This window comes from Miscanthus floridulus, chromosome 7 (genome assembly GCF_019320115.1).
Source record: "Miscanthus floridulus cultivar M001 chromosome 7, ASM1932011v1, whole genome shotgun sequence".
In the NCBI taxonomy this organism is placed as follows: Eukaryota; Viridiplantae; Streptophyta; class Magnoliopsida; order Poales; family Poaceae; genus Miscanthus; species Miscanthus floridulus.
This window is the reverse complement of record NC_089586.1, coordinates 41,599,439-41,619,955: the sequence shown is the minus strand read 5'-3', so window position 1 is coordinate 41,619,955 and position 20,517 is coordinate 41,599,439. Positions and strand designations below refer to the sequence as shown.

Below are 20,517 nucleotides of genomic sequence, written 5' to 3'. Positions count from 1 at the left end.
TGAGACTACCACAATTTACTTATTATGGTATTCGTCATATATGCGTGACACTCGTGTACGAAACACCGACACAGTAATCATATTGCCTTTAGTCATCTAACTAAATCGGGAGCCTAGATGCTTTTTAAGTAAAGTCTTACGATTTTCTTCGTCGTTGAACTTTTCTTACTAAGATTTTTACTCTGATTTTTCATCTTGTCTATCGGCCCATGCACCCAGCTGAGCTCTCTGTCAGTTGGGTTGCTATTAGGTTTCTTAGTGAAACAGAAACATTTTTTGTCCAATCTTCTTCAGTTCCTGGATGAACTAATTCCATGCATTTGAAACTAAAAAAAAAACGGCATTTGAATAGCTAAACGTTTTCTCATCTATCTCAACCACATAACAGAAAGCTTACAAATTAACTGAGCGCATGAAATGTTTTCCAGCCTTAATGGTTATTGATCATCAATCCAACAATATTTTGAGCCTCAGCCTCACTATTTATTGAATATAAGAATCTAGATCGAATTTGGTTCAACTTGGGATATGGATTGAGCATGGAGAAAGTTACAATGCTTTGGATATGCCATTTCTACTCTCTGCTGCTGCCGCCATGGAACTTGAAGCTGGCAGAGGCCATGGTGCGCCAGCCATTACAGCCTCGATCTCCCAGGTCTCTCGAGGGCAGTTTGTGAGGTTCCGGCAACCTTGAGCCGTCACATACTACCAAAAAAAAAATTTGTTAGTGTGCAAAAGGAAGAGGATGAACACTTTATATAATGGGGAATTGAAGTGAGCAGAAACTAAGTAAACAAAAATGAAATTTGCAATAGAATATCATGGAAGGGCAGGCCTGGTGCAGTGGTGAGAGCTGTCTCACTGAGTCACCAGGTCAGCCTCTCCGCAGATTTTGCGGGGGAAAGGCTTGTCTCGGTTTATCCCTTCCCCAGACCCCACTCATGCGGGAGCCTCTGGCACTGGGTTTGCCCTTTTTGCAATAGAATATCATGCTGCTCTTCAACCTATTACCATAATGTGAGATACAAGATCCCTGGAAACAATTGTCTAAGTATGATCATTGGTCAGATCCATAACCCTGATGCCAACTACTTGGAGTAACTATAAGAGAACTAAATGGAACTGGTGGTAATAGCCAAATGTATCTTTTTACTGTTCAGCTAATAGAAGTACCTTTTGATTTTACTGTAATCCATGCCATAGCACAAAAACAATGCAAGGTTGCTTGCAAGAAAAGGCTTACCAAATTGCGAACACACATTATATCAGTTTTGTGTTTCTTATATTCAAGGTGTTCCAGTAAAAAATATTTGATTTATTGCTTAGCTACTGCAAAAAGACATATTGTGGAATAACCACGTAATTATAAAAAGGGGTAACCAGGACATACCACATCGCTTTCAATGCGAACGCCACCAAAGCTTTTATACTTTTCAACCTCCTGCCAGTTTAAGAACTTTGAGGAAATTGGATCATCCCTTGTTTTAGTCAGCAAAACATCAATGAAATAGCAGCCTGGCTCCACTGTGATAACCTGATCCAGATCACAGAAGCTCAAAGATTTCATATTACTGTATTAAGAAGAAGATACTGAGCATGTTCGGCACTGGTTGCTGTGTGCTGCAGCTGTCCTGCAATTCTCCCTCACAAAAGTACTGTATCAGCAGTAGCAGCAGCAGCAGAAAGACAGTAACTATTTTCTTGTTCCAACGGTACAACTTTTTTTCCTTCAATGAAGGTAAGTATACCAAATAATGCCACTTGTCAAATATTTGCACGCATATTGGGAAGCGCTTTTACCTAGTTACATTTCAATATTATCATTCCAAACTTTCTACTGAGCAGCTATTTCATGAACACCAGATAGCGCAAGCACAATGGATAACTGAGACCTCATGATTGTTTATGAAGAATTGAACATGAGAAATTAATGAATCATGTAGCCAGGTGATGATATGTCAAATGTGCATGATGTTGCACAATCAACACGAGGCTACCCAAGATAAGTGTACAAAGAGCAGAGCAGAATACAGAAAAAATTGGCAAGGGGGTTGTCTGGGAAGCAATCAGACGGCGGCACCACATCTCATTCCCAATCATGAATTCATGACGAAGCATATAATGTAGCAGCATTCTGCTATTCCTCTTTACTGCTAGATGTTAAATTTGTGGCACAAGTAAACTAACCATTCCTTCTTTCAGTTCTCGTGTGGTCCGCAAGGAGCTCAGTCCTGGATCCTTGGGCCTCTCCAATCCCTAAATTAGGAACAAGCGTTACTCTCAATTGAAAGCAGAAAACAAATGGAAACAGTGTAATAGTCTAATGAAGAGTGGACAGACCTCAGGGTAGCCTCCTGGATCATGGGTATCGATCCCAAGTAAGTGGCCAAGACCATGAGGCATGAAAACAGCCCCTAACCTTTGTGCCATCATATCATCAACATCCCTGTAGAAAAATGGTTGTCAAGGAACACTAATCAGAAAAATAGCTTCGTGGGTTGAAGTTTGGTAGTCACAGTGAAAAGTTATGCACCCTTGGACAATTTGTTCCTTCCTGAGAGATTCAAGTATTGCCCGTTCTGCTAATCTGCAAGAGAGAAAAAGAGATGATCTATGCTTGAACCATATAGAAGAAAACAATGTGATCTGGGTAAATAAGCTAATACAGGGGTTGTTTGGATATAGTCTGTTTTGCAAAAACCATCATCCTTAAAACTTGTTTCGGCCTAACAACCACTAGATCTCCGTTTGGATAGCACAGCAAAGTCAGGTACACATAAATCTGATTCTCCGTAAAAGTAGAAAACTGTGTTTTATCAAAATTGATTGCAACTCGTTTTTAACAAAACCGGTGTCAAAACATCGTGCTCACGCACATGCCGCTGGCTGTAGAATCAAGATCATATGACAGAAGGTCATGTGCTGCCTTCTTTCAGTCGAGTGTCGTGTTGCCATTGCTCATCATTGGAAATTTGTGAAAAGACGAGACACAGACATAAGTTCAAGGCATTGGGTTTATTATATCCAAACAGAGAATTATATAAACATGTGGTTAACCGAGTAACAACCTTAAATTCATTTTTCCTAAAAACTCTCCTAAAACATGTTTTGCAAAAACTGGCCTTTATTTTTGAGATCCAAACAACCACTAAGCAATGTGATCTGAGTGAATAAGCAACTTCAGAAGCTGGAGCATGCTCAACAATGGAACAAGACCTGGAGGTGCTCAAGGTGGTGGCACTGAACTTTCACCAGCAGATCCGTGTGGATGGGAGGCTGGATGAGCAGGAGAACATTGTCAACTAAGTAGCTTCTGCGGTTGGTGATGCTGTTAATATCATTAGTCATTACAGCCTGTGTGTGCTGTGAGCATTGGCTGATGGACCTATAACCTCTCTTAAGTCACTCTAGTGTAGAGTAGTTTCTAGATTCCATTTGCTTTTCATGGATGCGTGCGCCTGCCCGTGATGTCTAACTTGTCTGCGATATTGTTAGACTTTTTTGCTGGGCACACATTCTAAGCCCTGGGTGCTTAGTTGTCCAGGTGTCATATGCGGTTTCTACGGTGTCGTATCTTAAACATCATTGCGTTGCTGATGGGTAATGAAATTAGGGTTTCCCATTGTGGAAAAAAAAACATTAAGCCAAGGTCCTGAAAACGCTTTAAAATAGATCTAAGCTGATAACAGTCACATTAAGCATCCAAAAAGTCAGGCCAATTACGAATACTAATGCCATGACCCAGGAATGTGTGCAGCAAGGAGCAGCAGACGGTGGTGCTGTTGCCCCCACTTGGTGAGGTCAGGCTGCTTGGATTCAGGGGCATCTAAAGTATGCCTATGACAAGTAAATAGTCTATGCATTAAATAGATGCATCTTGCAAATTAAATGACTCTCCAGGAATAATGTGGTGTTTGTTTTAAATTGCATATCCGTTATGTTTCAATAATTTCTTACTTGTGCATATCCATCCAATTAACTCCAGGATGCATGTGTGATATAACAGCATTATGAGCCTTAAGCACAGCCTGTAAAAAATGTAAATTGCTTTAGTAATCAGAAAGGTGTGGATCAAGCTCAAAAAGAACAAAGCTGGGAACATGTGTTTCTAAGTACCATACAATAAACAGTATTAAATGGATTTTTACAATAGGTACTTACATTGTATATTATTATCTGACTGCTGTTGAATTTCCCATTTATCTGAAAGCATGTAAATTCATTAGATTGGAAATACTAAACAAATGTTGTAGTAAGACGTGATAAACAAAACCATGTTGGTTTAAATCAAGGGCTGTGTAAATGAAAGGTATAATCAGATTCCAAAAATATGTCACAAACAAAGGATTAAAGCTAAAGATCTGTGCCTCTGACAGATGCCAGCAGGATTATAACCCTCAAACAAATGATTGAAGTAAAAAAAACTGGTAGAACCCAGTTGAACCTATACAATGTATATATTACATCATAAGCTTGATTTTGCTCAGTACCAATAATCTGATGACAAAGAACAGAAAAACAAACAAATAAAGGTAGAGAAAAGGAGTGCTAGTGATACTGTTATTGAGCAACCATACTCCATGTGACAACAGTAGGGAAAAAAGTGCTCTATGTGATGTGATAACAAAAGACTAGTAAGACTCGTACAGAAGGGGAAACAGAAACACCTGTCCTGTAGTCTCAAGAAGCTACACTATAAACAATGGTCTAACATGAAAGGCTAAGATAAACGTATAATAGAAGCCATTCCAGGCATTGTAGCACTGAAAGGATCTCTCCTCTGTGCATTTAATTCAAGATCTAAGACCATGTAAAAAAACATGGTAGGTGCCCCCTATGCCCTACCATTGATCTTATAATAAAAACTACATCCTGAAGCTGATGACACATAAAAAACAGTTTATAGCACAATACACAATGCAGTGGTGTCGATTCTTTTAACAGGGAAAAAGGAACAAATAAGTCGAAATAGTAGACACTGAAATTTGGGACACTTAGATGTCCGATCTTTGAAGTACTTACAGGGTATGAGCATGTGATATCAGATCCATAGAAATGGTATTCAGCTCCCATATCCATTAATGCCATGTCCCCATCATTCAAAATCTGAAAACATTTGAGACAATCAGACAGCATGTACTAAAGAGCAAACTTGGAAATGTAAGCTCCAAGAGGGAACACAAGTTAAAGCTCCATCAAAAAAGAAAAGCACATGCACGGTCACACAAATAAAAGGAGCGGTGAACAGCATATCATCCACACAAACAGACTCAATTGTTTAGATGTCTTTTATTGGATTTTATCTTGTAACCCCACTTAACTACACAGAATTAAGTTGCCACTTAGCCATAAATTTTCTGTTTGACTGAATAGCCTGTTGGGAAGTTCTGTTGCGCTTCTAGATGCTTTTTCTTTATTTTTATTTATATGTATGTCTTAATACCGCAGTAGGGGAAACTGTATTTCCCTAAAAATAATTTGTTGTAAATTCAGGATCTGACATTGCAGTGGCTTTCTCATGCTCTTTTGGGACACCAGTACATGTAAATTGGACCACGTTACTAACCAATATTATGGTGTCATTAATACATTTGATCTTGATGCCTCCCCAGTTGCAAATTCTACATTCAAAGGTTTCCTAACCTTTCCATTATCGTGCATATGTTCATGTCAAGCGCTTCAATACTGAAAATGAACATATATTTTCTACAAACTAACTAGTGAGAACATATCAGACACCACTTGGTATATTAAAAACATAGGTGAAGGCAATGGAAATCAATAGGTTGATTAGGTTGCAATAGGCAGTGTACATATATAGGCAAGGAGGACCCTGGGCTGGTTTATAGAATCATGACCACCGTAGGATCTCCTTGCCTAATACAATATCAATCAACCTATAATTAACCATAATGGGCCAATGGCCCATGCGTCTATATGCAGTTGTCTAACAATAGGGTATCAATTAAGCTAAATGCCAACCAAGTTACTTTCCTCGTATCATTGCTTCAAGTACTCAACTACTCCAATGAGTGCTATGAGCACAGATATCAGATAGGGAAGAGAAAATTGCTCCATAGTACTTAGCAAATTACAGCTAACAAAGAGCAAGTAAACTATATTGCTTCGATTCAAACAAACACCGGCTCAAGTAGATGGGATTATAAGAATTCCAAAATCCATGGTATTTGAGTGTTTGAAGGATCAAGTTTCATTTTCTGAGTATGAAAAGAAATGCAACTCAACTCCAGGTAAAGAAAAAGCCATAAAAGATCAAGTACCCTCCTACCCGGTCATTTGGAGCTGCCGCATGTCCATAATGTAGAACAGCACTGCAAAGGGCAGAACAATTATATGTACCAGATAGTCCAACAACAACAACAACAACAACAACAAAGCCTTTATATGTACCAGATAGTCCAACAAATGTAACAAAATTCCATGTGTAAAGATTAGTCTTCTAATCCTGAAAGCCAAAGTTCCAGTTTCCAAGATAACAGATTCGCGGCAGATCCTGATGAATGTCACATGGTTTATTTCTTACAGAAAGTAATCATACGGAACTTTATATGTTTCCTCGAATAATTCAGCAAATTATGACAGATACCCCACTTAAAATAAGTGACCGCTAAAAAGAGACCTCACATTCTCCAAAGAAAAAGAAAGGAAAACTTACTGAAATTTTAGTAGTTGATTTCTGATGTTAAAATGGCTTTATACGAAAAAAAAAAGGCTATATGCTATCAGTAGAAATCTGTGCTCTTGAACAGGATGAAGAAATTGTTATCTGAACTATAAACAGAAATAGCAAGTGAAACAATAACAGAAAGTGATATAAGATTTGATGGTCCATGCACACCCCCAATTTCCATAGTAGTTAGGCATAAGTAAAGCCACATTTTACAGACAATGTCATGCATTCTCACCTATTATCTCCAGTAGCACATATACATGTATAAGAGCAATGTCGGCAACCTCCATACATATAAACATGGTGAAGGAAGATACTTTCTAACTGATATTCCTTCATGCCTGGCCTTGCTCGTCTCATAACCTGGTAAAGTGAAAGGGAAATCAGATCATTTTAGTGTATCTCTTTTTATTTTTGAACGGGTTTTAGTGTATCTCTAGAAAACAGTAACTTTATAACGTGTTTGGTAATCATAATACTGTATGGGCTCTCTCTTTTGGGGGGATTCTATGAACTGATGACTGGCTGAGATAGTGCTTCCCTTGCGAGCGTGAGTGGTCGTACTGCTGAAAATTTCTGTGCAGAGGGAAGTTAAAACCTGGTGCCATAAGGTGGCCAGATGTTTTACTTTATTTTAGACCTTGTAACAGAACATTACAAATAGTTGTTCTACTTATTCAGTAACCTAATTAATACCTTTAGGGCTCCTTTGGATACACCCATTCCCAGGATTGTAGGGGATTGAGGGGGAAATGCTCTAATTTCCCATAGATCCCCTCCAATCCCCATGGGGAATGATATATCCAAAAGAGCCCTTATTGTACTTCCACAACTCAAGGAGATAGGAAAAGGAATAGCAACTCTTGGACCAAGACTAGCCCTAGCAAAATTAAACAAACACCATCGAATTCCAACTATTTTTTTTTAACACAAATTGAATTCCAACTAATGACATCTGGGAAGTTGGGGATACAATAGCAAGCTAGAAAAAGTGCTCTGTTTCCCCTCCAAATTCCAACTATTTGCCTGATATATTGCGACTTTAGGAGCGATAGTTCGAAACTTCGAATGTGGTTTGAGCTGTGTGGTGTGGCGGTTCGGATCTCTCTCTCTTTTTCTTTCTTTCTTGTCTCCTCTCTCCATGTTTTCTGTCTTCTAGGCACTTCGCATGCTGGTTGGTTTCCTGTTTCTTTGTACTACTATACTTTTGTGGGTCGTTTCCCCTCCTCTTAATGAAACACGTGCATAGCACGTTCTCTAAAAAGGAAAAAGTGCTCCATTGGGAAAAAGTGGAGCTAGGCAGCACCTAGGCTCTAGCTGGAGCAAGATTGATTCACCTAGCACCTACACATTTATTCTAGGTGTTTTTCCTATATTCTCCACTTTTCAATGTAAACATTCCAAAGGTGTTACAGCCTAGAAACATTGCCTAGATGTAATCTAAACACCGATGATGATGAAATAAAAGAGTAGATAGGAATTTGTATACCTCAATGTGAGCTTCAGAACTGGCATCATTAGCATACTGGATGAGAGCAAGCTCCAGATCAGATTTAATCACACGGCATTCGGTTAAAATTGGATGAAGTGTAATTAAATCAGTATCAAACTTCTCCATCCCCTAGCATGGAATAAAAACATTGTAAATCAAATGCACAAAATCATAAGATAAAGTGTAAGATAGATGAATTATTTTGATAATTAAAGACATCTATCAGATAACACAGTATGTACCTCATTTTAAGAAATAGTTTTTGATAAATCTGATAAAATTAGTAATGCATGAAAAAATGGAATGTATGTTGCCTAACACTTAAAAGTTACATAATTAACAAGCATAACTTGTTTGGCAGTGCAGATAATCACACATCATGCACCTCAAAACTAGCAGGCTTTGAGAAATTTCCAGAGTCAGTATTCATTCCATGTAGCAGAAACAGAAGAGGCTTTCCATGGTCCCCGAAACGATCTTGCACAACCTGTGCAATCTCATCAACATAGAAGACCATATCGACCTTGTATGTATCCTGCACATATTCATGAAAGAATATATTACACTAATTCAGAATGTAGCATAACTAATAAAGAATCAAATACTCAGAAGAGGAAAATACCCTGAAGTACGACAAAGGTTTTATTTCACCCATCCAAACAGCATAGTCAGCTGGCAATCTTGGAGCGAACAAAATTGACTGTCCAGAGGCGATGTCCTTTGACAACAATCAAAAGAAAAATCAGTACATGACAAGCAGAAAGAGGAGTCATCAACATGACATGACCCTGCGATGAGTATTGTTAATAGGAACAGTTGTCATGTAGTGACTAAGCCATCAACAAATATAAGCAGTAATAATATCACCAGACTTAAGATATATGCCAAGATGTTAAGTGATTCTATGACTTTCATATATTATCAGCCCTATAGTTAAACAGGCTCTGAATGCTGAAAGCCTGGTTTGGTGCTGTATTGACTGAAACCGGATCCACTTATATTTAGGAAAATGGGGTGAAACAAAAGGAAGAGAGCTCACAATTGCGCTGTAGAACCCTGGTTCCCGCACTCCAAAGAGATAGGCGAAGTAGCTCTCCTGCCTGCAACATTGGCCGATTTATGTCTCAACATGAACATACAAAAATACCGGCAAAACAACACTTGGGGTTCAGCACGAGTACCTGAAGAGCTCGAGGTGATCGGTGCAGTACCGCGTCTTCTCCTCCCCGCCCTTCACATAACGAATAACCGAAAACACTCCAAAAGTAAGTAGGCGCGACGATCAATCAGATCAGTAAATCCGAGGAGAGAGATAAAAAGGGGAGTGCCGAGTGGGAGTGGAACAGACCTGGAGGAGGACGAGGCCGTGGAGCGGGCGGGCGGAGGCGGAGAGGTGGCCGCGGAGCGCGGCGACGAGGCGGTCGCGGTTGCCGGCGTGGAGCTCCATAGGCACCACCGGCGGGGCGAGGGAGGAAGTGGGGGAGGCCGCCATGGTTGGGAACCGCACTCCAAAGCTTGGCTGGGGTTGTAATTTATTGGAGAAGAGGTTGTGTGGGCCAAGTAACGCAACTCAAGAAAGCAAGCCCAATAAATGGAATTCGAATTGATTGAGCTAAACCATTGTAGGCTTGCCTTTTTGTTCGAGTAGCTCTGTTCGGCCCAATACCCGCGAATGAATAGGGTCTGTTTTTTTCTTTTGATAGGCACTAAAAAAAACTTCCTCGCGTCTGATATATCTAAAAGAAAATAAAAACTAGTACAAAAGAGAAACAACAAGATACAAAACAATCTATGAAAAACAAGAGTACATCAAAGGTCAGATCAGTCGGCCTTCTTCCTTTGATCGTCCACTACTTGCCAGAACTTGAAGATAGCACTAAAAGAACAACAAAGAAAAGGGACACCTTCAAACACCCTAGTCAAATAAGGCTCAAGACTGCAAAGTCAATCACCATTGGTAACAAGATTAGTACCCACTAAAAGAACATCGGTTGGAAAAACCCTCCAAAGAACGAAGGTTTACAATCCTTCACCACCAGAACAGAGTGTTCGAGATGTCGTGCCTTGTTGTTGAACATACCAAAAGAAGATCCTGATATTGAAGCATCGAAAGCCAACCAATTGTTTCTTCTGACCAAATACCAAAATCTAAAGAGAATCAATAGATCTGATGGACCAAACTCTCACGAGGCCTTCGCCAACGCCAGATCAAACGTCGTCGAGGTAGGCTTTATTCGAAAGCACCATCGTCGCATCCACCTCGTCGATGAAACTACAAACTGAACCCTAGATGAACAAGGATCAGCAAACCTAACCTAAAACTACAAAGGGGAAGGGGTCGGGTCCCCGTTCCTCTGACCACCACCGAGGTCCCCGGTTAGGAGAGAGGAGGGGGACCGACGTGGTGTAACGTGGGAAGGCAGAGGCGGTAGCGGTGATTGGGAGATAATTTGCGTGCATGTCCAATAGAGATGGCAATGGAGACCCAATCCCCGATTCCCTGCGGAGAATTCCTCTATTAAGTGACGGGGATGTGGGCGATTTAATCCCCATGGGGATTCAAATGGGGAAAATTTAGTCCCCATTGGGTTCGTGGGGATGGGGAATAGCTTAGTATAAATATCAAATTAAACCCTAGAGTAGATGTCTCTTGCAATATGACCTTGTTCAGTTATATTAATTTGACAACATGAATTTTCTTTTGCTCCGTCCCAAGAAGAATATCGCTATAGGCTTCATGCTATTCAAACTTTCTCAAGTTTAACTAGGTTTGTAGAAAATATTAGTGACATTTATATCTCTCGATAAGTTTATTAATAAAATATATTTAGGATTCATCTAATGATACTAATTATGCAGCAAACTATTAATATTTTCTTATATATATTTGACTAAAATTAAAAATATTTGACTTCTCGAGAAGTGAGCACTCGTTATGAGACGGAGTAGTACAATGCATGTAACTGGGCTGGCCACCACTTCGTTTTAAGGCAAATGCTAACTATTTTTCCAAGGCGTACCAAATTTTAACTTGGCCATTTAGGCACCCAATGATATATCCCATAAATTTTCCCTTCCAATGATACTTATTTTAACTTGGCCATTTAGGTAACTCCCTTCCAATGACATCAACGCACGTTGTAGCACCCAATCTAGCCAGATAAGAGTACACAGGACCTGGCGATCTTGGGCGTTTGCCTGGGCTCCTTTGTGAACGGCAGTGGAGCAGTATAGATGAGCTGGTGAAATAAACACGTAGAAAGAGAGGTATCGATGAGCCTTTAGGCTTCAGCCACATGCAGTACAACACAACACACAATTATGTTCCCAAACCCTTGCGTCCTGGATGGAGGCGGGGCACAGGGCGTGCTGCGAATGGCCGGTGTGGCTCGTGTTAGGCGTGCGCAAGCTAACTATAGTACTGCGTTCCATAAGAGGAGTTAGACTCGTGCTGGCCAAACTTTCTTAAATTTAAAAATATTAATGATATTTATATTTTTCAGATAAGTTTATTATAAAAATATATTTAATGGTCTATCTAATTGTTATGGGACGGATGGAGCAGTGTAGAAAGATCAGCAGGTAGTTGAAGTTGAATAATCAATCGTTGCTCTTGATTTTAGTCGGTAGCTACCTCCTCCATAATTATAAGATATTTTAGATATACACTATGTTATGTGAACTTCATATATTAACACTGAATCTAGTACATGAGCCGCCTTGTTGCATTCATCGACTTATTAGGTATTTAACATCAACTTTTGCCGTCTCGACCTCACGACTCATTCGTCATCCCTTTACCAAACTATCCTGTGTGACAACAAATTGCTCATCACACTTCACACCATGCAGCGTGTAAGCAACCTTTGGAAATCATGCGAATATGGACCACATGTTTTGGATCATGGGTACATAACCTTGGCTGCTAGGCTTTGGCCTCGTCGCCCAATCTGACGAGACTGAGAATGTTAACCTTTCGCGGGTTCCGCAAAAATTTAGCTTATTTGCAGGTTCACGGACAACTCATCTTGCATCCCTACTACTACAGTTAATAGACTCCTGTGAGAACATTCAATCATGCATTCTCATATTTCGAGTACAGCCATTGATCAATTCTGTCGGCACGCAGACCAGACCGGATGCGACAATGGATGAGATGGCGACCCAGCACACAATAGCATACTAATACTATAGCTAATGATTTTAATTCCACAAAGGGAAACTCACGATCAACTATCGCCTTCTTTAATAAACACAGTATGCAAAACATCAACCACCTTTTTCCATCCAAAAATAACCCCCCAAAGAATTTTAATATAGGTTTAGAGATTCAGAACAATCACCGGCAAAAACCAAGAGCAGACTATCATGCAGCTTAAACCTTTTATGATCCGATACTCAAGTCTTAGACAAAATTGAAACCAAATTTTCATACATAACCATCACCAGCTCATAGACATCCGACAGTTTACAGCACACATAATAACTAAGGTAAAATGAGGCTCAGAATACAAGATGGGCCAGCAAGAGTAACGACACTAGGGTCCAACAAGAGTAACGACATAAGCACATATATCACCAGTCCAAATATATACGCCAGCAATAAAAAACAGTGAAGTACTAATAAATAGCAAGGAAATAGCAATTTCAAAGAGTCAAAACAACAGGCAAAAAGATATAACTTGTAGATGTGGACCCTAAACTAGACGCATAATATTATGCGACAGTGCAGAGGAAACCACATAGCAGAGGCTTGAAAAATGTTTGCTCCCAATCAGCTGATGAACCTTAAGTTTCTGCAGATGTTTGGGCGCGCCCACTGTTGTCAGGAGCTGGCGCAGCTGTTGTTCCAGGGCCTGCAGCAGGGGCAGTAGAGTGATCCTGGGATGCAGCAGCAGCTGTTGCTTCAGTAGAGTAGGCTGGAGGCTGCCCATAACTTCCACTACCATAAGCATCACCATAAGATTGCTGCTGGCCATAGCCCGGGTGGCTTGCAGGGGGTGCACCAGGGTAAGCTGGTGGTGCACCATAAGCAGGTTGGCTGTAACCATACTGCCCGTAACCACCCTGAGCAGATCCAGGAGGTGGAGCCTGTCCATAAGGTGAAGATGCAAGAGGTTTCTGGCCCTGTGGAGAAGGCTGCCCATAAGCGCCCTGACCATATCCACCTTGCTGTGGCGGTTGGGCGCCATAGCCAGACTGGGGTGGTGGAGCACCATATCCAGATGGAGCTGAACCTTGAGCTGGGTAGCTTGCTGCAGCACTAGTAGGCGGTTGGCTGGCATAGCCAGGGTGGCTTCCAGCAGCTGGGGTTGAAGTTTGCTGCCCTGGAGATGCCTGATTGGTCCCACCAGGACCCCCATAGCTGGGTGCAGACCCATCCTGGGTCGAGTTTGCAGCTGATCCATAAGCAGATGCACCATAGCCCTGCTGGTCATAACCAGTCTGCTGAGAGTAGCCCTGCTGCTGCCCTTGGGTCTGGTAACCAGAGTAGCCATCATGTCCATATGCTTGCTGCCCACCACTCTGCTGAGTGTAGGTAGAATCATATCCTTGTGAAGCATACGTCGAAGGCTGGCCATAATTGTAGCTAGTGGCATCAGTAGAAGCAGCAGTTCCAGGGGCAGATTGTTGTTGTTGAGGTTGCTGCTGCTGGCTGTAATAATCATACCCAGTACCAGGGGGGGTTGTATGAGATTGTTGGTTTTGAGACTGATCCCACCCAGTCTGATAGCCACCAGATGTTGGGGGATAACTACCATAAGGTTGCTGAGGTGCACCGTACTGTGGCGGTGCCCCAGGATAAGCCCCAGGCTGCATATAACCATAGCCAGGCTGCTGGGGTGGCACAGAAGGCGGGCCCCAGTTTGACTGAGGACGATAGCCCTGCTGAGAATAGCCACCAGACATTGGATTCCTGGCACGATTCTGCAAAAATATAGTTTGCACATCTGTATATGTAATTATGTATACAACAAAAAGGGCATAGAGCAGAGTAGAAAAAAAAATAGCAGTGCAATAGCAGACATACAAAAGCACAGGACATATTGCAGATAAATTCCATAACCACCAAGAAAAATGGAAGGAGCAACTCACCGATCAAGATCGTCAAGCTAGCGATGCCCATCTACCGTTGCCCATGTGCAAAACTATGGGGGCTAATGAAGATTGGACAGCTAGACGAATATATACATATATATATGTTGAATAGCAATACCATGGAATAGAGTTTCAATACATGTCCAAAGATATATATGATAATAGAAAAGGTGCTTCCACTACCATCTAAAAGATTCAATTCATTGCTAAATGGCAGGATATATAAAAAACAGATAGGCTACTTTACTTTCAATATTATCCTCCAAAAAGTTGAAAATATTAAACAAAATGAAGCATCAAAGGCAGCATTCAAATGATACTATTTAAGCACAAAAACAAGATTGGACAGCAACCTGCAGAGCCACAAGGTACATATAATAGAGAGAGATAACAACACATAAAAGCTTCATGCAGGGTTTTCTGAATCCTTCTGTTGCAAAACAGTTTAACACGATATTCAGGAATATTCCAAATTCCAAATAAAATCTATGCACCACATGGACTGTATTTGGATCCCAAATTTTAGCCCCTTTCACGTATTTTTCCAGTAAAACCTTTCTTTTAGTTGCACTATTAACTGGCTTCTTTTCTGACTATGCATAGTTAATATAACTCCTTAATTATTGGGCTAAACTCTAAAACAAGTATTGTGAATCAGAGGCAATAATAAATGAGAATATACAACTCAAAATCAACCACCAAGTTGTATAGGTGGCGATAGTGGATGAAAAGGAAAACCTTGCCTGAGTAATGATCATAAACATCAGACCTAAATATGTGCAACTAGAACAAAGGACCTAAATTGGAGTGCATGACCACCATAAACAACCGAACACCTGGGGACCTGGGGCTGTTTAGAGCATTTCTTCCTCACAAACAAGCCATGAGTAAAGCAATGTATACGTATCCATTGTGCATCCAGAGGAACAGGAGAAGCAGATGAAAATTATGAAATGATACAGATGCCAGATACAGCATGTCAGCTCACATAATCCATAAACCATGTTATAAGTGAAAACACAGTGTTCTATCCAGTAGGACATTGAAATTAAACAGTAACAAACCTGCTCTCCAGGATAGTTTGCAGTCCTCCTGGCGAGCTAATGACACTAATTGGCTCTATGTGGATAAATAAATAAACAATAGCCACTGAGTAGAACAGGTGGCAACAAGGACTCGTTGGTTTTTGCCCAAAATAGTATCATATATATTCCATATGAATTTCAAATCAAGGCTTGTCAAAACTTTAGCTGCAGTTTCTGTGGAAAACCATTTAACAGGCCTACCACAGTAGCTAATTGATAAAGAACAAGTTAGTTTACAAATAAGTCTCTTCGCCTTATTATATATTTAAGTCCATGAACCTTGCCCAAAACCATTAATAAGTTATGTTCAGAAACAGGGAAGAAGACATATAACAATCTCCTTGCATGTTGAGGCTGTACCCACGAACAATATGTTTCAGACATTGGTTAGTGCAGCAGTGTAATCAATGTAGGGCAGCAAAGAAGCAAAAGAAACAAGATTTTCAAAAAGAACCAGGGGAAAATCATAAAACAAGATAATCAACAGAATGAACCAGAAGCAACCTAAATAAGGCAGATAAAGAAGAAGACGGCAAAGCAATTACAGATACCATGAATATACACAATAAGAGAAAGAAAGCGGACCTCACTGGTAACCTCAATCACCAGTTGCTTTGCAGATTCAATTTGTTCTGGAGTGCCATCAATATGCACAGTTCTTTCAGTTGAAGTATCACCAGCAGGCAGATGCAAAGGAATAACCTGCACAAGAATTTGCAAAGACAAGAATAACATCGGAACACAGATCAACAGCAAAACAAGTAGAACAAAACAATTTGAGTATAAATGAACAGCTTAGACCCAATCGGGTGTTTAAGGAAAAATATGAATGACAAACTCAAGGATGACAAAATATCAATCATTAGGAAGCAGCATTTAAATTTACTGGGCAAAGCAAAAACAAGCAGACAAACAGCCACAACTAAACTTAACGTAACCTTATTTCTGATTGCAGCTAAGGTAAAACAGAAAGGTGGATAATAAGATAGCAAACCTGAATACGAGCTCCAGATTTGAGCTGCATGGACTTTATAGTCTCACCACCCTTCCCAATAACCAGTCCCACCTAAAAAGAAATAGATAAAAATCAGAAGCAGCGGAAAAAATAATATTGATGATGCAATCACCACAATACTGACTGTTGATTGATATAAAATTGACAAACAAACACCCGGGCACAGGTCAAAAACTTGTGGTAGCATGATAAAATGTATTTTTCATTGGTAAGGCAAACCCTTGTCCAAATAGAACAGGGTGCATACCTTGTTATTAGCAATCTTCATCTGGAACGTCTCACCACCAGGCTGTGGTGCGTTGTATTTCCGGCCAGATCCAGCACCAGATGACCCAGCGTCAGGCCTGGATTGCAAGATCAAACATTGTAACATGTATGAAAAAAAATGCAGATCTAAACAAAAAGCTGTGAGCATAACGAGTAATACCTCTGCCAGAACTTCTTTGATCAACTGTTCAGCTTTGCTTATCTGCTCAGGATTGCCAGAAAGCTCAACTGGCCTTGTCGGTGCACCAGGTTCAGCTTCATGGTCTCTTGTTACTTGAATCTTTGCTCCTGATTGAAGTTGGATATACCTAATAGTTTCCCCAGCTTTTCCAATAATAACACCAACCTACAGCAAGTCGACAACAGTGCCAGTTGAAGGGAATACAAACATCACACTTCTGGAGACACTTTCTTATACGACTATCAGTGACAGAAAACGAACTGAACAAAAAGCTTACCCTTCCATTTGGAATTTCGATCTTTTTGCTTGTACCCTGATATCCACCATATGAGTACTGCGGTGCGCTGCTCTGAGAAGATAATGGTGGAATAGAAGCCCCGTGCCCTGATACAGAAACCACTAGAATTCTGAATCCATTTGCTATTATCGGAATTTATAGCGATTATTGAATTATGAACTATGAGAAATAACAGTTTAAATTTATGTGGGCAACAATTCATGGTAAAGGAAGGGATGCATGAATAAACACAAAAGCAACAGCTTCACGATATGCTAACTGCACAAATCAAGATTGAATGAACATACTACTTTAATTAAGACAGCAGATACAATCAGACTCGAGTTAAGACAGGCAAATGAGCTGGGATGCAACACCAGATCGATTTCGCATTGACACCACATTTCAAAAAGAAACAAGGCAGCCAAACAAAGGTATTAAACATCTACATCTACACCATGTATGAGATGAATGAACCTTTCGGCTTAGCAAGATCACAATAATATCTGAGATGTTTCTAGCAAGTCTACCAGAAAATAGCATGTTGTGGAAAAAAAATACTACACAATAATGACAGTGAATATGATAAAAAACCGAACCCCTTCAGATGACAACTGTTTTAGGCTTCTCCTAGACTTATCCACAAGGTGGAGTGTGTAAAACTAGAAAAAAAAGGTGGAGAATGCTGATTGATATGCACTTGCATTGCAGCTTCCTAGAAGAAAAAAAAAACTAACCCTCCACAGTTGCATCTCGTTGTTATAATAAGATGATCACTACCTGTGAGCTCTCAAAAAAAATATTAGCGAGCGTAACAATATGAGCGTGCTTCTAAATAGCTCACAGGGTACAGGTTCATTAAACATGAACCAGGTTTGAGCATCCGCAGCTCAGGCACATTGAACTATCCATCCATACCCCAAATCGAATCGTAAACCGAGCAAAGAAAACACCCCAATCCTGTGGACGATAAGCCGAGTCCACCACCAAGCACAGAAAAACAGATCTACGCGACCAAGCATGGGCTCAAAGACAATTAAGTCCTGTAACTCACCACCACCGGCAGAAGACGAGAAGCCGAGTCCTCCGCCGCCGATGCGGCCACCGCCACCGCTGCCGCCCAGGGAGCCTCCTCCCCCGAAGCCGCCGACGTCATCGTCGCCATTGTCGACGCGAGGGCGCTTGGCCTCTGCGGCGTTAAAGATCCGCGCCGCGATCTCCTGCGCGCGCTGCTTCGCGAGCTGGATCTCATCGGGGGGCGGCGGCACGCTGTTGTACGACGGGGCGCCGCCACCGGGCGGCGAGGTAGGCGGCGGGCCAGAAGAGAACCCCGTGCGCCGCGGTGGCGGCGAGGGGTCGTCATACTTCCGCTTGGAGGAGTAGTGGTCGTCGGCCATGGCGGAGGACGGGTTGCTAGGGTTTGGGCAGGCGGCTGCGGGGAGCGTGGACGAAGGGATAAGACGCCGAAAACCCTAGCAGAGTTCAAGGTGTCGATATTTGTAGAGCTCGCCCCTTGATTTTTATTTCTCCGAATTGCCACAGTAGTGCACGTCAGAAGTCCTGTTTACTTCGTTAAAAAAACAAGTCGAAATACTGTTCCGGCTAATTTAGTGTGAGAGAAAAATATTGTTTCAGCTAAAAAAAAATAAGCTGAAAAGTACGGATTATAAAAGAAGCGAACAGGACCAAAGTTTTCAGCCAACACATGCGCATGAAACAGAACATATGTGGGACGATTTGCAATTTGGAGTCTAATTGATTTGATACGATTAGCTATGAAAGCGTCTAGGTCCCTAGTTGGGTTTCGGTGATTAATGATAATACAAGATTACTATGACTAACGTGTGTTTTGCAGATGCAATTAAGTTAGGTCATGGTAATGGAGAACAATCGGGCAATCAAAGTTGTCATGCCCCTACGATGGAAATCGTTTCGGTTTTCAAAGGATGGACGAACAAGGTTAAGGATGACTAGTTTTAAGTGTCAATTGAAGTTGGAGAGACACTTAGAGTAGTTTAGGACTTTGTTTTTCCTTTGGCCGTACTATTAAGGGGGTATGGACGGGTAGCTTGATCTAGTTGAGTCTAGTGAGTTAGGTGTGGTGCACACTTGTTAAAACTAGCTCTAGGTAGCTCCTATGAAGTCCTTTGATCCCATGGAGCAAACTTCATTCATAATTGATCGAGAGTTGAAAGTGAATGGAGGGTCAAATACTGACCGGACGCTGGTTCCGGTGCGACCGGACGCTGGCCGCAGGGTCCGGTCAGTTCATTTGACCGAGAAGAACAAGTCTGGTGTGACCGGACGCTGGAAGGTCAATGTGACTGGACGCTGAGGGCCAGCGTCCGGTCGACTCCAGTAAGGGTCCAGACTTGAGAAAGTATGACCGGACGCATCCGGTCAATACTGACCGGACCCTGAGGGTTCAGCGTCCGGTCGAGTCCAGTAAGAGTTTTATGCGACCGGACCCTGCCAGCGTCCGGTCAACTCATTACTATTGGTTCGTGGGTTGAACTGACCAGAGCGTTCAGTCAACACGATCGGAGCGTTCGGTCACCCCGCAGAAGCTCATAACGGTTCGTTTTTCAGGCTGTCTTATAAATAGAAGCTTCACTCGTGTGTGGAGTCACTTTTGCTCATTTCAACAGCTGAGAAACACAGTTTGTGAGTGTCCAAAAAGAGCAAGGTCCTAGTGAGGTGTTTGTGATTTGAGAATCTAAGAGTGAAACCTTATTAGTGAGTCAAGAGTAGACAAGTGTGCATCAATCTTCTCATTAGGCTTCGCGTGGTCAAGTGAGAGTTCGTGCTTGTTACTCTTGGTGATCGCCATCACCTAGACGGCTTGGTGGTGATTGGGAGCTTGGTGTTCACCCGGCGGAGCTTGTGGGCGACCCTAACTCAAGTTGTGAGCGGCTTTCGGGTGATTCGCCGCGACGGAGTGTCGAAGAATCAACCCGTAGAGAGCACTTGATCCTTGCGCAGATCAAGAGGAGAGCTACACCCTTACAGCGGGTGCTCCAACGAGGACTAGTGGGGAGTGGCTGACTCTCCGATACCTCGGCAAAACATCGCCGCGTTCCTCTCTCCATTTACTTTGAGCATTTACTTTAAGTATTTACTTTGAACAATTCAATACTTGTCTTTACATTCATAGAATTGTCATGCTAGAGTAAGTTTGGAAACATAGGTTGCAAGTCTTTTGTGCGTTAATTTGATAGAAACACTTTTCTAGGACACAAGGGGTTAATTGGGCTATCCGTAAGATTTGATTATTGCAAGAAAATTTAGAATTAGCCCAATTCACCCCCCCCCCCTCTTGGGCATCTTGATCCTTTCAAGCTAAAAAGAGATTTCAAATTTACTGATTTAGCCATTTAGGTATTCTATAAAAACTAACAAGCTACATAAAA

At 41.4% G+C, this 20,517-nt stretch overlaps 2 protein-coding genes across 3 annotated transcripts; both read right to left on the bottom strand.

The window, feature by feature from the left end:
* Positions 1–418: 418 nt before the first annotated feature.
* On the bottom strand, positions 419–9,885 carry LOC136466921 (uncharacterized). Of its 2 annotated transcripts, XM_066465442.1 has the most exons (16): positions 9,532–9,845; positions 9,365–9,414; positions 9,223–9,283; positions 8,806–8,901; positions 8,569–8,718; positions 8,181–8,312; positions 6,927–7,054; positions 6,290–6,332; positions 5,023–5,106; positions 4,162–4,203; positions 3,958–4,028; positions 2,534–2,587; positions 2,341–2,446; positions 2,188–2,256; positions 1,391–1,534; positions 419–705 (listed from the first exon to the last, which is right to left on the bottom strand). In XM_066465442.1, exons 1-16 carry the CDS (start codon positions 9,673–9,675, stop codon positions 550–552), a joined length of 1,530 nt encoding a protein of 509 aa, XP_066321539.1. In that variant the 5' UTR covers positions 9,676–9,845; the 3' UTR covers positions 419–549. The 2 variants fall into 2 exon arrangements, with proteins under 2 accessions (XP_066321539.1, XP_066321540.1); XM_066465443.1 differs by lacking the exon at positions 419–705 and having other exon boundaries at positions 1,515–1,631; positions 9,532–9,885.
* A 2,713-nt stretch (positions 9,886–12,598) lies between these two features.
* On the bottom strand, positions 12,599–18,600 carry LOC136466920 (uncharacterized). The gene is made up of 6 exons (XM_066465441.1): positions 18,162–18,600; positions 17,108–17,214; positions 16,630–16,995; positions 16,362–16,433; positions 15,953–16,069; positions 12,599–14,111 (listed from the first exon to the last, which is right to left on the bottom strand). The coding sequence occupies exons 1-6, from the start codon at positions 18,502–18,504 to the stop codon at positions 12,972–12,974; spliced, it is 2,145 nt and encodes a 714-aa protein (XP_066321538.1). The 5' UTR covers positions 18,505–18,600; the 3' UTR covers positions 12,599–12,971.
* Positions 18,601–20,517: the final 1,917 nt, after the last annotated feature.

What these genes read in the sequence shown, in the direction of transcription:
- LOC136466921 (XM_066465442.1), bottom strand. Translation starts at nt 9,675, where the DNA reads ATGGCGGCCTCCCCCACTTCCTCCCTCGCCCCGCCGGTGGTGCCTATG. An exon ending in GATCACCTCGAGCTCTTCAG is followed by an intron (nt 9,284 to 9,364) that starts GTACTCGTGCTG and finishes CCAATGTTGCAG; the next exon opens with GCAGGAGAGCTACTTCGCCT. An exon ending in CAAAGCCTGCTAGTTTTGAG is followed by an intron (nt 8,313 to 8,568) that starts GTGCATGATGTG and finishes ATTCCATGCTAG; the next exon opens with GGGATGGAGAAGTTTGATAC.
- LOC136466920 (XM_066465441.1), bottom strand. Translation starts at nt 18,504, where the DNA reads ATGGCCGACGACCACTACTCCTCCAAGCGGAAGTATGACGACCCCTCG. An exon ending in TCGAAATTCCAAATGGAAGG is followed by an intron (nt 16,996 to 17,107) that starts GTAAGCTTTTTG and finishes GACTTGCTGTAG; the next exon opens with GTTGGTGTTATTATTGGAAA. An exon ending in AATCTGGAGCTCGTATTCAG is followed by an intron (nt 16,070 to 16,361) that starts GTTTGCTATCTT and finishes ATTCTTGTGCAG; the next exon opens with GTTATTCCTTTGCATCTGCC.